This window comes from Hippopotamus amphibius, chromosome 4, assembly GCF_030028045.1.
Source record: "Hippopotamus amphibius kiboko isolate mHipAmp2 chromosome 4, mHipAmp2.hap2, whole genome shotgun sequence".
NCBI classification, from domain to species: domain Eukaryota; kingdom Metazoa; phylum Chordata; class Mammalia; order Artiodactyla; family Hippopotamidae; genus Hippopotamus; species Hippopotamus amphibius.
In genome coordinates this window covers 121404568-121419872 of record NC_080189.1, presented here as the reverse complement: position 1 = coordinate 121419872, position 15305 = coordinate 121404568, and the positions used below count along the sequence as shown (strand labels likewise).

The 15305-nt window shown below is 35.9% G+C and overlaps 1 protein-coding gene across 1 annotated transcript in view; it reads right to left on the bottom strand.

The window, feature by feature from the left end:
* Nucleotides 1-15305, bottom strand: part of PLXDC2 (plexin domain containing 2) — a 400818-nt gene that overhangs the window by 49911 nt on the left and 335602 nt on the right. Inside the window, exon 12 of the mRNA XM_057731187.1 lies at nucleotides 13860-13898. Coding sequence (XP_057587170.1) covers nucleotides 13860-13898 — 39 coding nt within the window. The remainder of the gene's footprint in view (nucleotides 1-13859; nucleotides 13899-15305) is intronic.

Below are 15305 nucleotides of genomic sequence, written 5' to 3'. Positions count from 1 at the left end.
AATTTCATTCAGGGAAACATATAAAACATTCTGGCTTAAAAGAGCTTAGCATATGACAATCCTTTTTACATAATAATCCGTTACCTTTTATCTTAGAGAAATAATGCTAAATAAAATTTCCATGAAATCGTATTAAAAGAAATGCTTGATTCCATCAAAATGAGGCATTTTGGATAGCAGTCACTACCCAGTCTGTTTCCAGCCTCGTTATGTGATTGGTGCTTTTGTGCATGTGTGTGTGTGAGCATCTGGAAGAGGGGATTTACTGTACTTATAGCTACTGTAACACCAAAAATAAATCCTTGTAATAATCCATTACAGTCTTTCATTTCTTACTTGTATGTGCTATTTTTTGTAATAATCAACCTATGCCTCTGATATGTTCAGCAACCAAGATTTGGATAAGATCTAACTTGTAAAGTTTCCCTAACATCAACTTTCTATATGAAGTTGTCTTATTTCTTCATTTAAAAATATATTTTAAAATTATTTTAAAAAGTGTCTATTTCTAGAAAATAATCTACAGAAATCTTAGTACTTAAATTACCCATAAATATTAAATATATAATAAATGCATATATTAAAAATATATTCGCAGATACTATGGAATACCAAAAATGAGGTTGACAATGGACTTTCAAGATCTGGAGTACAGAACAGAGTGACTCGTCATGCCATTTAATTCTGTCCATTCGAGTGAAGTCACATATTAAAACAGGTCACTTATATCCAAACATATGAACATCACAATGAATGTTTGCTTCCCTATCAGATCCATCACTTTGAACACAGAGAAAGAGCCTTTTCACCTTGCTTCCATCAGTGTGGAAAGACAGATGTGCATCCAAACCACTTAGCTAATATGAACCCTTACTATCGCCATTTCTTTTGATCATGGCCGTGCTACCAAGTCAATATGAGGCCTTCTTGAAATTACTCATGGAAATGGGAATCTGTTCTCTCACTGAAGCTTAAGTGGGTGCTGGATGAAAGCAAGGATGTCTCAGTGAATAGTTTTTCCAGCGCAAAGATCAAGATCAATCTCCATGCACCTACACTGGATACCCCTCCATAGGGAAATCAGGCCACCAAGGTCCTTATGAGTTTAACTGTCTCTCCCCAGACCCCCGTGGTAGCTGGCACGTGGCCATGCTACAAAGAACCTGCAGCCACTATCTGAAAAACAAAAGCCCAGCTTCTGTGGTTCCGTAGGCTATCTAAATAAAACCAACCTTTCTATGATTATCTATAGGCAGCTTCTTTTGAAAACTGCTGAATATTAAACCAATCTCAAGTTCTTTGGCGCCTGAGTTTATGCTTAAAATTAATGAGGACCTTTGTGCTTCCTAAGAAAGCATGGATTAATTTAGTTGCTGTAGATATCAATTTGGCCCTTGTGGGTACCTCAGGATTGAACCTTAGCCCTTGCTGTTCTTAACAACCACACAATGCTTTTGTTATTTGTTCTGGTTTGACGTATGGAATCTTCCAGGCAGGACTAGATGAATGTGCTATGTATCTCAAAAAGACAGATTCAGAAACTGGAAAAAAACACTCGGGTTACCAGAACTAATAAAATGTGCATGTATATCAAGGGTAGAAAGGAAAAACTGAAACCCCTGAGGACCAGCTTTGCAGCGTATTTATAGTCCACTGCTTAGCATCAACGCTGTCAAGACATGGCTCAGATAATGCTTCTAATGGGGACAGAATCAGCTAGCCTGCTTGGGAAGATAGATGCTATAAAATTGTGTTCATCACAACTGTCTGCCCCTTAGTTCCTGGAATATCAAATTTCTTGGAATATAAAGTTCCACACATTGAACGTGGGATAGAATATGGTTAGTCCAGCAGGTGAGCACTAGTCTCAGCTTAACCTCGTCCGTCAAATCAGTTTTGTAAAACGGCCCCACACGGTGGGTATGCAGCACGCCTGTGAATCTTACAGGTGCAAGGCCTCTGGTCTCAATGTGTTGGGGGTCAGAGGACCCAGAAGGCTCATTCTGACTGTGAATTGGCATTCGGTGCTGCTTGTGTTTGCTGAGATCCTGAATGGCTTTAATAGAGGGAGAATGGCAGGCAAGTGGCTACAGTGGTGTCCTTGCTTTCATTCAACACTCACTTAAACTTCTGTGAGAGAAAGGATCCCACTTCCATGAAAAATTTCAAGAAGGCCTGCTGATGTGGTAGCACAGCCACGACTGCAAGGCGTGCAGGTGCTAAGGCTCTATATTAGCTAAGGCGTTTAGACACACATGTGTCTTTCCACTTCGATAGGTACCGGGTGAAGGGGATTCTTCCTCCAGGTTCAGTGCAACATCTGGCGCAGCCCTCCCAGGTTGCAGGACAGCACAGCACGTGCTCTGACAGCAGAGTGTTTGGTGGCAGAGCCCAGCTCCATCCCTTACAAACATGTGACCCCAGACAGATTACTTAAATCCCCGTGCTTCTGATATTTCATGCATAAAATGGGATTATAGTACTACTTTCTTCCTAGGGTACCCTAAGGATTAAATGAGATAAACATGCAAAGCCCTTAGAAGAGTGCCTGGTGTACAGTCACAGCCCAATAATTGTGACATAATTTTATCATTATTAGCAACTACATGGGAAGAGTCTAAGAATAACTGAAAGCAAACATGAATCAAGTAATCAGAAGTGTTAAATTTTATGCTTACTAATTAGAGAAGCTCGTTTGCTAAGGATAAGCCTTTGCTCTCTTTCGTTGAGAATTTTAAGAAGCTTGGAAAAATTTACTCATGAGAATTAAAAAAAAACTATGAGAGTCACATCAAAATTTCTCTATTTTCTTTTTTTTTCACGAAGTTAAAATTTGCATCCCTGAAATGTACAGATCTTAAATGTACAATTCAATAAATGTTGATAACCTTATATACCAAAGTAATCATCAGCCAAACCAAGATACAGAACGTTTCCGTACCTTGAGGAAATTCCCTTTCCCCATTCCAGTCAGTCCTTACCTTGCCCTGCCATGGCAACCGCTGTGTTGATTTCTCTTACTGTGGATTAGTTTCATTTCATACCAATTAAATCATACTATATGTACTCTTTCAAGCCTGGCTTCTTTTGCCTAAACTAATGATTTAAAATAGTTTACATCACTGAATGTATCAGCAGTTTGTTCTTTTTTTTCCTGCTGAATAGTAGTCCACTGTATGAAATGTTCAATTTGTTTATTCTCTTGACTGTTTTTAGTTACTGGCAATTATGAATACAGTTGCTATGAATATTCTTGTACAATATTTTTGTGGATATGTTTGCTCTTGGATAAATACATAGAAGTAGAACTTCTGGCTCAAAGGAAGATATATGTTTAACTTGATAGGAAACTGCCAAACAGTTATCCAAAGTAGTTGTGCTTTACCACGCTCTGATCAGCGGTGTAGGAAAGTTCTAAGGCACCATATCCTCATCAGTACTGGTGTTAAGCACTTTTAGTTTTAACATTATCATGAGTGTGAAACGGTATCATAATGAAGTTTTGTTTGTGTGGTTATTTTTATTAATTTGCAGGAATTCTTGATACAAGTCCTTTGTAATATATGTATATTATAAATACTTTCTCCTGTATGTGACTGCCTTTTCATTTTCTTAACAGAGCTCTTGAGGAACAAAAGTTTTCAATTTCGATGAAGTCTAATTTACCAAATTTTTGATCAGTCACCTTAAGCACTATTAAATTTACTGAACTTTTCAAAGAACCACCTTTTGATTTTGTTCACATTCTTTACTGTCTATTTTCCGTTTCATTTTTTTTGCTCTTTCCTTCTTTCTATTTATTTTTGGCCCATTTCGCTCATCTTCGTAAACTACTTAACTTGGAAGGTTGGATCATTAACTTTAAATGTTTTTTCTTTTCTTATAGTATTTAGAACTATAAATTTTCTCGTTAGTATTTTTAGCAGAATCCTACAAATTTTGGTATACTGTATCTACAGTATTATCATTCAATTGAAATATTTTGTAATTTCCTTATGATTTCTTCTTTGATCTCTATGGTATTTAGAAGTGGTTTTACTTCTCACAAATTTGGAGATTTTCTTGATATCTATTGCTTCTGATCCTCATTTGATTCTTTTCTAATCAGAGAACATAGTCTATAAGACTTCAATCTTTTGAAATTTAAGATATTTTTATGGTTCACCATATGATCTATCTTGATGATGACATCATGTATACTTTGAAAGAAATATATATACTATAGCTGGGAACAGTATTCTATAAATAGCAACCAGATCAAGATGGTGTAGTTTAAATCCATATTCTTCCTATATTTTTTCTATTTTTTGGTTTAATTTTAAAACATTATGGGACTTTCCTGGCGGTCCAGTGGTTGAGGCTTTGCCTTCCAATGCAGGGGATGCGGGTTCAGTCCCTAGTCGGGGAGCTAAGATCCCACATGCCACACAGCCAAGGGACCAAAACATAAAACAGAAGCAATATTGGAACAAATTCAATGGCTTTGAAAATGATCCACATCAAAAAAAATTTTAATTTCTTCCTGATGAACCACCCTTTTATCACTTTGATATTTTCCTCTTTACCTCTGTTGCTACTCCTTGTCCTTAGTCTACTTCGTCTGATATTCAGTAGCCACTCCAGTTTTCCTGTGGTTATGTCTGAGGGATATATATTTTTCTGTTATTTCACCTTAAAATCTTTTGCCTTAAAGTTATTGTACATCTTTTATAAACAGTATATAGTCGGATCCTGTTTTTAAAACGTCAGTCTGATAATCGATGTTTTTAATTGGAGTGTTTACTCTCTTTGTATTTAGTGTAATGATTGGAATGGCTGAATTTGGTCTGCCATTTTACTATTTGTTTCCTTTGTGTTCATGCATTACGTGGTCAATTTTTTCCTCCTCTCTTGCCTTATTTAGGTTAAACAAATATTTCTTAGAATTCCATTTAAATTTAGCTCCACATTAAAATTTTTTTTTCAGTAGTAGCTGAGCATAATATTAACATGTGTTAAAATCACTTACGGTTGAAATTTTATCCAGTAAGTTGTTAATTCATTGCTGTAACTGACATAATAGCACTTGGTCACAGTAGCTTACAGTACTGTCATAAATTGGTGTTAAATAATTAACGCCCGTCCTTGCTACCCAAGATACATTTTAAATTTTGCATGGTATTATTTGAGCGCTGCAGAATAAAATTAAAACAAAAATTAGTCTTAATGGGACAGTAAGCCACTGAAAACCTAGCTGTTGAAAATATTAAACTAAATTTACCATCTAATGGATTAAAATACTGTCTTTAAAGCTTTATGCCTTTTAAAAATTAGCATAGCTTTCCTCTCAAAAAAAATTTTTTTTGCTTGCTTTAACTGGATCAGCTTATTACATGAGCAATAAACACTGATTTAAGCACATGCGAAAACACTTAGTGTTGATGTCACAAAACCTCAAGGATGGTCACCAAGGTCAGCAGGCTCCAAATATATACTGGCATGCCCTTTATACCTTCATAGGAGGCTCCCTTGTCCACTCCCCTCGGAAATGTTTCATGGGTTCTTTCAACACTTCGACACCATACTGTGACCTCTCCCACTCACTCCTGCCACACAGCTTTGTCTCCTATTACACTGACACAGCTTTGTCTCCTATTACACTGAGAAAACAACAAGCTCAGACGAACTCCCTCAGCTTCTCCTGCTCACCAGGCTCCTCTCATCCATGACCCACCCCCGTTTGCACATATATCACTTCTTTATCAGTCATCTCTCAACTCCTTTTCTTCAGGTCTTTTTCTCCTCAACACCTCTACCATGTAAAAATGCTCCTATAATAAAACAACAGAAATCTCTACTTCCCTTCTCACCAAGCTTCTTTAAATAGTAGCGTGTCCTGTTTGACTTCAATTTCCTTATTGCCCATCGACTTCTCAAATTCTGTCTGGGGATTGTGCAACTGTGGACTGTAAAACTGTCAGGTCAAGGTCAACACATGTCAACGGGCTACCTAATCTAATGGTCACTTTTCTGGTTTGTTTGTTTGTTTTACTTGTCTGCGGCACTGGCGTTGTTCACTACTCCCTCCTTGAAATTTTCTTCTTCTTTGTTTTCTGTGATACCAAACTCTTCTGATTTTCTTGCTGTCTCTTTGACTCTGTTTTCAGTTTCCTTCACAAGACTTCAAATGCTGTGTCCCCTCATTAGTCCTCTTCTCTTTTCATTTTTATATTATTCTTTTGTAATCTCATTCATTCTGATAACTTCAACTATCATTTATATGCTGATGATGCCTAAATTTATATCGTGTGCTTGTATTTCTCAAGTGAATTTCAGATTTGCATAGAAACATGTCTGCTGGACATCTTCATCTGGATGTCCCACAGATACTTCAAAGTCAGTATGCTCAAATTAAATTCCTTGCCTCTCCTAAAAACCTGTTCTTCTTCCTGGATCCCCTCTTAACAGCACCAGCATCCACCAGATAACTAAACCCAAGGCCTGGGAGCCATCTCAGTCACTTTCCTATCACATACGTCACACATCCAATCAGATATTAGTGATGTAGTTTCTACGCATTAAATACATTTCTCCCGTCCACTCTCTCTCCTTTATTCCCATCATCAACCACTATTTTAGTTTAGCCTCTCACTGTTTCTTCTGTGAATTACTAATATAGTCTCCTAACTAGCTTTCCTGGCCTCAGTCTCACTCCCTTCCCATCAGTTCCCCACAGCCCCTCAAGAATGACCCACTAACCATGGGAAACTTTTCACCATACTCCTCTGTCAAAATTATATCCATGGCTCCCAATGTCTTCAGGATGAAGTTTAAACTCCTTTGCCTCACATTAAACATCAAAGGCTATGAGCCCTGAAGCCCCTACTTATCTTTCAACCTCACCATCCAACACTACTTGTATATATCTTTACCCTAACCAAATAAACTGTGGCAACTCTTTAGCAAATAGATTTTGATGTTTCATGCTAGTGAACCTCTGCCTTTGCTGCTCTCTCTGCTGAACTGTCATTCTTCTGTCCCTTTTCTATACAAATCTTAACCACACTGCAAAACTTGGATCAAGCATTATCTCTTCTGGGAAGCTTTCCCATAATTTCAGTTTTCTTTAGGTGCCTTTTTTCTGCCCTCATGGTTTTTCCTGAATCTGTCTTTGCACTTTTCACACTATACTTAATTATTTATTTACTATGCTATCTCATCACTAGACTACCTGCTTCCTCAGAGTACACACAGCGCTCATTTATCTGTGTGTCTTCATCTCCTGCCAATGGGCACGGCACGTAGTAGTTTAAGAAATGTTTCTTGAATAAATGAAATCAAGTCAAATCAAATCAACACCAAAGTTAACCTAATTTTCTAGTGACATACACATTATTTTAGTAGCACAAGGCAATTAATCATGATCACTAGACATTTCATATTAAAAAACTATAATAACTTTACACATGTTTACTACCCTAGGAAGGGTTACAAGAAACATGGGGTCACACAAAAACTGCTCCTGGACCCCCTCATAAATCTCAGGTTCCACAATCTAATGGTATGTAGAAGTCTTACAACAGGAGATTCCCAACCCCGGGTTTCTGATAAGAAGAGAGCCGACAGAAAATTATATAGCAGATGAGCTCAGAAAGAAAGGTAGGGATTGGTCAATGAGAGGATGCAGTAAAGCATTTTGCTGATGGCAAATGGAAAGTGTATTCAGAGGTACTTCTTGGAAGCCGTGTGTGTGTATTTCTTGAGAGGCTCTGCTATATCATTTTGTTCTATGTTCTATCAGCAGTATAAACTCTACAAATCCTAATAAAGGAGAAAATATATATTCCAATGTGATTTTTCTTTTGCTTTTCCTATGCTGGATAACAATTTTTTAAAAAATTGGGTTGAACAATGAAATTGAAATTTTTGTAAGTCAAAAATGGTAAAAAAAAAAAAAAAAATCAGCAACTTCATGTGGTTCAACAAAATACAGAAAATGTAACTTTTACTAAAATAAATTTGTAACGGCTAAAAAGGACTACTTTTCACATACTAGACTAAAAACGAGCTATAACTAATGTAATGCTTTTGGGGCCCCTGCCTCTGCTGAGCAAGACACATTCTCAACATATAGACCGGGGTAATTTCTTGTTGCCAACAGTTAAAGTGTTGCTTTAGAGGAGTCATGAGGTAAAGGTGAGGAACAATGGGTGGATTCAGTGTAAGAAATGTCATTCTTATTTTGGGGACTCTGGCAGAAAGAAATCAAGAAGTCACTCAACTCTTGATATTCAGTGTGGTCTGTGAACTGGTGGTGTCTGCATTTTCTGAGAGCTTGTTAGAAATACACTACAAAGATTTGGGCTCCACCCTGGAAATACTATAGCAGAAAATGCATTTTAACAAGAATCTCTCTTCCCCCAGTGATTCTGCTGCTTCTTTAACATTTATGAAGTGTGGCCTCTGACCACTTGTTCTCTTTACATGGAAATCACCTGAGGGTTTAAGAAGTATTGATGCCTGGGTCCCAGCTCCAGAGGCTCAAATTTAAGTGGTATAGAGAGCAGTCTGAGCACTGGGGTTTTAGGAGCTAGAATAATAAAATTAGATGAGAATAACCAGCTGATTCCCACGTACAGAAAAAGTTGAAAACCACTACTCCTGACAAAATTTTAGGAGAGAAATTCTTAATCCTAAGGACATTCAAAATAATATTCTGAAGTATAAGGAGTTTTCACTATTACAGCACATATAGACTTTATTATAGACTTAGTGCTATCATGAAAAGTAGCCAAGCAGAACAAAGGATAAAACCAAATGCCAAGATACTTTACAGTTTTAGAAACAGAAAGTGATAGATACTCAATAGTCTGTCAAAAGGTAATAACAGTTTCCCTTTGCTTACAAGACTGTGATCTATAGGAAAGAAGTAGAGGAAAAAAAAATAGCAAGGGAAGGTAGGGGAAAAAAGCGAAAGATATGTTACTTTGATGATTTATGTATTAAAGTCAAAAAATAATTTGACTGAATGATAAATGAACCACTAGACACTTGATCTGTCACTACAGACTAGGTAATAAAAATATAACCTTAGAAGTAGTGTAGTGAAACAGTCAGAATAATGTTCTAACATTTTATCTTTGGATGAAAAGTCTTAACATGTTCAGAAATAGGAAACTAAACACAACAGAGTCTGAATTTAGACCATTCCGTAGTTCACTCAAAGTATTTCTGTATTAGCTCTTTGAAATCAATCACTTTGCAGATTTGTACCCCAGAATTAACCTATCATGTTCTGCAAACTGCTCAGCATCCCTTTGATGAAAACCCCACCTTCTGACTCAGGAACGCAGCCTTTCAGAACCCAGGTTTAGAAGACTTCCTAGCAATAAGAAGAAATGACAAACACAGTACCACCCGCATGACACACCAAGGCCATCTGGAGTGCTCATACTTTAAACATCGTTAGCAATTAAGAACTTACATTCAAGTATATTTCTAAAAGAAACTTCACTTCATCAAAAGGAAGGAACTTCAGAACCAAGAGAGAATGCAGTTTTTGGTATTCTGATACAACTCAGTCAACAAATTTTAAAGAGTAAAATCGATCACAGGATTTTAGAGCCTGAAATAATTTTAACATCGGCAGTGTAGCAGAATGGCACAACTCAGTTTGCTAAAGTGAGCTGAATCTGGTTGAAGATTTCACTTCTCAATTAAAAGACTTTGCCATTGACCCAACTTGCAAACCTTTTTCAGCCTTAAATATAATTTTATCCAGTTTGCATCTTAAAGACACTTACATTTCTATTTAGGTGGTGTCATTTGGAAGCAACTAATTAAATGCCAAAGAAGGCATTCAGCAGTTGTACCTGCTAAAATATATAGCTAGGCAATTCCTTAAACATGTGACTCTTCTAATAAGCTTTTGCCAGAATTTAAAAACCCAAGGAAGGTGTAGTTTGAAATGCTTATAACCATTATCCACAGAAATACATGTATTTAAAGAGCACATTCCAGGAATCCCTTAATGGAGAATTAAACCTGATTTTCTCTAGAAACTTAGAAGGTTGGAAGAATTGCTTTTGAACATAAACACAGAGTAGCCCTGTTGTTTGCAGAACACATGCCAGCGCTTCAGACAGCACTCAATTACACAGGAGGATCAACGCATTGTGATTTTCAAAGGAAGGATGAAATGGAAATGAATGCATAATTACATAGGAAAAGGAGATTTCATTTCCCAAGACTTGTAAGTATAATTGGTTGTTATAGAAAAGACAGAAGAATATAGTAGGTGTGGGTAAAACTCCTTACAGTGGCATCTCCCATGGGAAGTTTCTAAGAGGCCTGCCCTGCAAGTGAGCAGCGGTACTGGGGGGCTGCCAAGGACCTGGAATCCACACCAACACTAAATCGATTCACATCCCAGTTCGGCCACGTACTAGCAAGGTGTCCTTACCTTTCTCTACCTTCCTTTCCTCAGCTATAAGATGGACATACAAATAGGACTAATCACGGGGGTGTTGTGGGAATTAAATAAGTTAATACATGCACAGCATTTACAACAGTCCTTGGAACACAGGAAACAATGCGTTTCTCTTCTTCTTTTTTCTTTTCTTCTCCCCACCCCCTCTTCTGCTCCTCCTCTCCTGTCTTTCACATAAATAAGGAGCAGAAATGCTACTTAATTAGACAGATATATTACTAGAAACAATATTATAAACACGCCACTAGGAATATTTCAGTTGGGGATAAAATGCCATCTTTATATTGGTTCTCTTGAATTTCTGTACTCAGTCATTTATAATGGTTAATGAATACTATATCTTACTAAGGGGACCTGCACTTATTAGGAATCATTCTCTTTGTTTAGATTTTTTTCCAGTTTCTTTCCTTCAAATTATTTACGGAACAGAATTTTCATTTAACCCTGAAGGCTAATAAAACTTCTCCAGTCAAACAACTAGCTTGACATTTGCAGAGGCTCTACCTAGACCTAATCTAAATGTAGCAGGAAACACAATGTACAACTGAAAATTTATCAAGAGTCATTTAGCAGACTGGAACTCAGTTTGGGTCCTGTGAATGAGAAACCCTGTCATGTGCCTTTGGTGTCCAGCTGCTCAGAAGTATTTTATGTTTTCATATCAAAGATGAAGGAAAATCTCCTGGAAAGTGAATATATAATCATGTCAGCTGTGGATTCCACTAAGAAAATCAACTACTTTAACTCAAAGAAATATCCCAGGAATACTCAGAGCCAAGGTAATCCAATATCTAAAGAAGATAATGTATGTAAAGGCAGAGTCTAGCTACACATTGACTACTTTGAAAAATGTAGAAAAGTACAGACCTCTTTTCTAGAAAAATACAGACCTCTAAATTAAAATGGTTTTAAGAACAGCCAATTAAATCAAGAAAAAAAGTGCTGAATTTCTTCATAATAATACACAGCAATTTATAAAAATGTCTTAGCTTGCATTTTTAAAAATTCTTAATAAATGTGAGAAATTTAAATTAGGCACCGTTTTTCATTATTATCTCAATCCTGCAAAAATGTTAAGCTGGAGGAGGAGGAGAAGAATGATTCTGAATTCTGTTTTCAACATGTTTAATTAACTAATGAAGTTGGATTTAAATTGGCAATCCTTCCTACATCTCCATATTCCATAAAATAAAAAGCAATGATAGCATGCTATCTTAATAAAGTTGCTATAGAAAGTAATGTGTGATTTCCCTTAAGTACTCTTTGGCAGGAATATTTATCTTAACACTGGTCAGGTTGGTCTGCTCTAATGCACTTTTAGGAAAAGTGCTTTATAAACAAACCTAGCCATGAAAAGAGTTCCAGTGTTCAGATATATTTAAGTCTTATTGTGATATTTTGGAACTCTGATAGGTATCTGATGGATATTAATGATCTAAGTATCATCTGAAAATCCAATAGTCAACTTTTCTAGTATGACAAAAAAGAAGAAAAGTCCTCCATTTCAATCTTGGAATTTACTTAACTTGATTTCTCAGCATCATAAGATAGTTTTAATGCACTGCATTAAGAAAATCTTCAAAGTTTTATGATTCCTTACTGCATTAAACAAAACTAAGGATTTTCCTTGGGATAATTGGTAATATTCTAGAAAACTATTTCCCAAAGCATATTCCACAAAACATTAAGTCGGTGAGATGCTATCTGTAAAAAGTTTTTATAACCAAATAGTGGAGAAATGCCAGATACTAAATCTTTATTACCATCTTGAAGTTTCTTTAGAATCTATGTTCTCTGAAAGCAGGGAATCTGTCTAAACCTTTTTCACTACCATAGCCCTGAGCATGTAACAATCCCTTGCAATTAACAGTCACTAGGCAGGAATAAGAAATAAATTTCTTTCCTTTTCTTTCACCCAGAGTATCTCCTACGTATTTGATCACAGGTATCTTTTGTTTTTTCTGTTAGCATGATAGAATGTTTTAGTCATATTAAAGAAAGAAAAGAAAAGATAGCACTGAGAATAATATAACAAATACACCTGTAACCACTACCCATGCTAAGAATTAAATGTAACAAATTCAACAGAAGCCTGGGGGGGGGGCCCTCCTCCACTTCATTCATCTCATACTACACACCTTCCCGCAAAATGAGGTGACCCCAACATGAGGACTTAGATTCACTAATATCCTACTCTGAGAAATTTTGAACTGGGGGATTGCTAAAGCCCCTTCAAGCACTAAGATTTTATTTCTTGTTAGTATATATGTGGCAAATGGTCATCTGTGAAAGTATCCACTTACTGCATTAATACAATAATGAATAAGAAATGAATGAAATAAAACACTATGCTGCAGAAGCAAGACAATGGACAAACGATGTAATAATGACACATGCGAAGAGGCTAAGCAGCTTCTCTTTTAAGCAGACTGATCTAAAGATATAGCTATAGATATACAGATATATAGTAACCTAAGAAAAAACAGAAGTATTTGTTGGCTTGGACTATACTGTGTAATTTAGGAACTATTCTCTACAATTATAGAGAAAAAAATCCCTAACACTGTGTATATTGGATTCTGACTTAGGATATCATCTGGGGCTGCAAAAGTAAAACTGTGTGAAGGTCAGTGTCACAGTGTACCCATGTTTACATAAGAGATGCTGCTAAGAGGGAACCCTCTTCCTGAGCTGAATAAACAATTCCTAATAACACATCTCTTTTATGAAATTCAGCATTCTAGGACAGAGCCCCACATATGAATTAACATAATTTAATAGGAAAAGAGCAATTTTAAAATTTTTAGTCAGTATCTTTCACAGCCTTGCTTTGGTAAAATCTTTCGTCTTCCAATTTTCAAGTACTATTATATACATTTCTAAATTGTCTTATAAAACCTTTAAGTATGCTACTTACTAAATGTTCTTTTGCATGTTTAATTTTTTGTCCCTTGCTTTTCATGATAGATAAAAAGGCCTAGTAAAGTATATTTCCATATTTCTCTGTTTCCTAATTTTATTTATAAAGGATATTGACTAGTCAACGCAGTGGAAAAAAAGAGTTGAACTCAATACCTGTGCTGTGTAGATAGTCACACGGGCAATGAATAAACCCAGGACTAGCAAGGTGTGGGGATAATTTTCACTTTACAACTGGTCACTGGTATACTGCAGGTTTAGAGGCAAATACGAAGGTTAGAACTTCATTCCGCTGTTGAAACGATTTCCCTTCTCAAGCCAACCACTGAATTCTTCCTATGTTAAATACCAACGGGGAGTGAATTATAACCTCGCTCTGTATTTAGAAGCCCACAAGTCCTTTCTCATATTTAAATGAATGAAATAGATTAGTATCTAAAAATATTTATAAAAGAAAAACGTCGATTCCTACCTCCATTATCTTTTAGATGTAGAGCTATCTTGGTATCATCTGGAAGAGAAAGTCAAAGTTATAATAGAAAAATTTTTAAGGTGCATAAATCTTATGAGCAGTACTTGTCTACTAATGCCTTAACTATAGCAGGAATTGACTTTGATATTTTACTGGGTAAATTTCCAGGGCAGTGAGAGCAGGTCTTAGCTTGTATGATGTAGTACTAAACTTTCTTACTGAGACTGCAAGATCGAGCCTTCAGTAAAGTATTACATGACTCTTAAGAGCTGTGAGAAAAGTACACTGTTATAATTTTAACTTAAAACACATTTATTTTAATTTTCTAAAATGACATTGTAATTAGACTCGATAGTCCTTATTTATTTTAAAAATCAAGATCAAGAAAATTCCAAGTTAATTGGAATAGTAAATATTTGTCGGTATTTACAAATTCAACTTCAAAAGTTAAATGCTTGTTCATTGCTAACAAATATGACCAAACTCATATTTGAAAAGCTCTTGTCCTATGTGAACAAAATGTAGAATGTGCTTTTTTATTTCAGTGGTATATTTCATTCTAAAGGGTAGGATTCAAATTACAGAAACTTTCCTCAGGCTATATAACAATCCAAAATAAGATGGACTGAAATATAATATTTGTTTTAAAACCAATAAAACAAATTTAGCAGCTGTCCTCTACTTTACTTTATCACTTTAATCCAGTTAACTTCTAATATCCAGTTAAATTTCAATTAAAAGATTCAAGTTTAATTTAATATCTTATTCAAATGAAAGCAAGGTTTATGAAAATAAACAAATAAGACTATGTCTTCCCCTCAAAGCTTACACTTGCCCAAGTAAGCTCATATTTCTCCCTAGCAGTACCTTTTAGAATAGATGGCTAACAAATTTGGGCTAATACTCCTTCTTCCCCCAATGAGTGGTGCTCATGAATTAATGTTCTCTAGTATCTTTGCCATTCCTGGTAAAGGAAATGTTTTTCAGGCACAATTTCTGTGTCATATACAGTGCCTCTCTATAGGTTACAGACCAGCATATTGTATTGACTGTATCCAGGCAAATATTAATAGAATTGAATGTAAGTAGAATTATCTACTGTTCAGGATCCAAAATCACTGGACATTTTCTGTGCATTTTGCCTTTCTATCTGTGTCTAAAATGTTTAAAAACCATTATCACAAAATTTAGCAGTGTGAAAGGAAGGCTTTATTTCTTTCCTAGGGAGGCCTAGTAGCCAGGATCACTATTAAAGACTAAATCTTAATAAAAGGCATCCATACATTAAAAAAAAACCCAGCACATATTTTTTATTCCATAATAATTTTGTCTTTTCCCTTTTAGACATCCCTAAGAAATCCAGTTTGCCAAAGAATAACTTCCCCCCGGAGGGCTTCTCCAGTACATGTCAACACAGTGAGTTTTCCCTCCATCAGTAACAAAGCA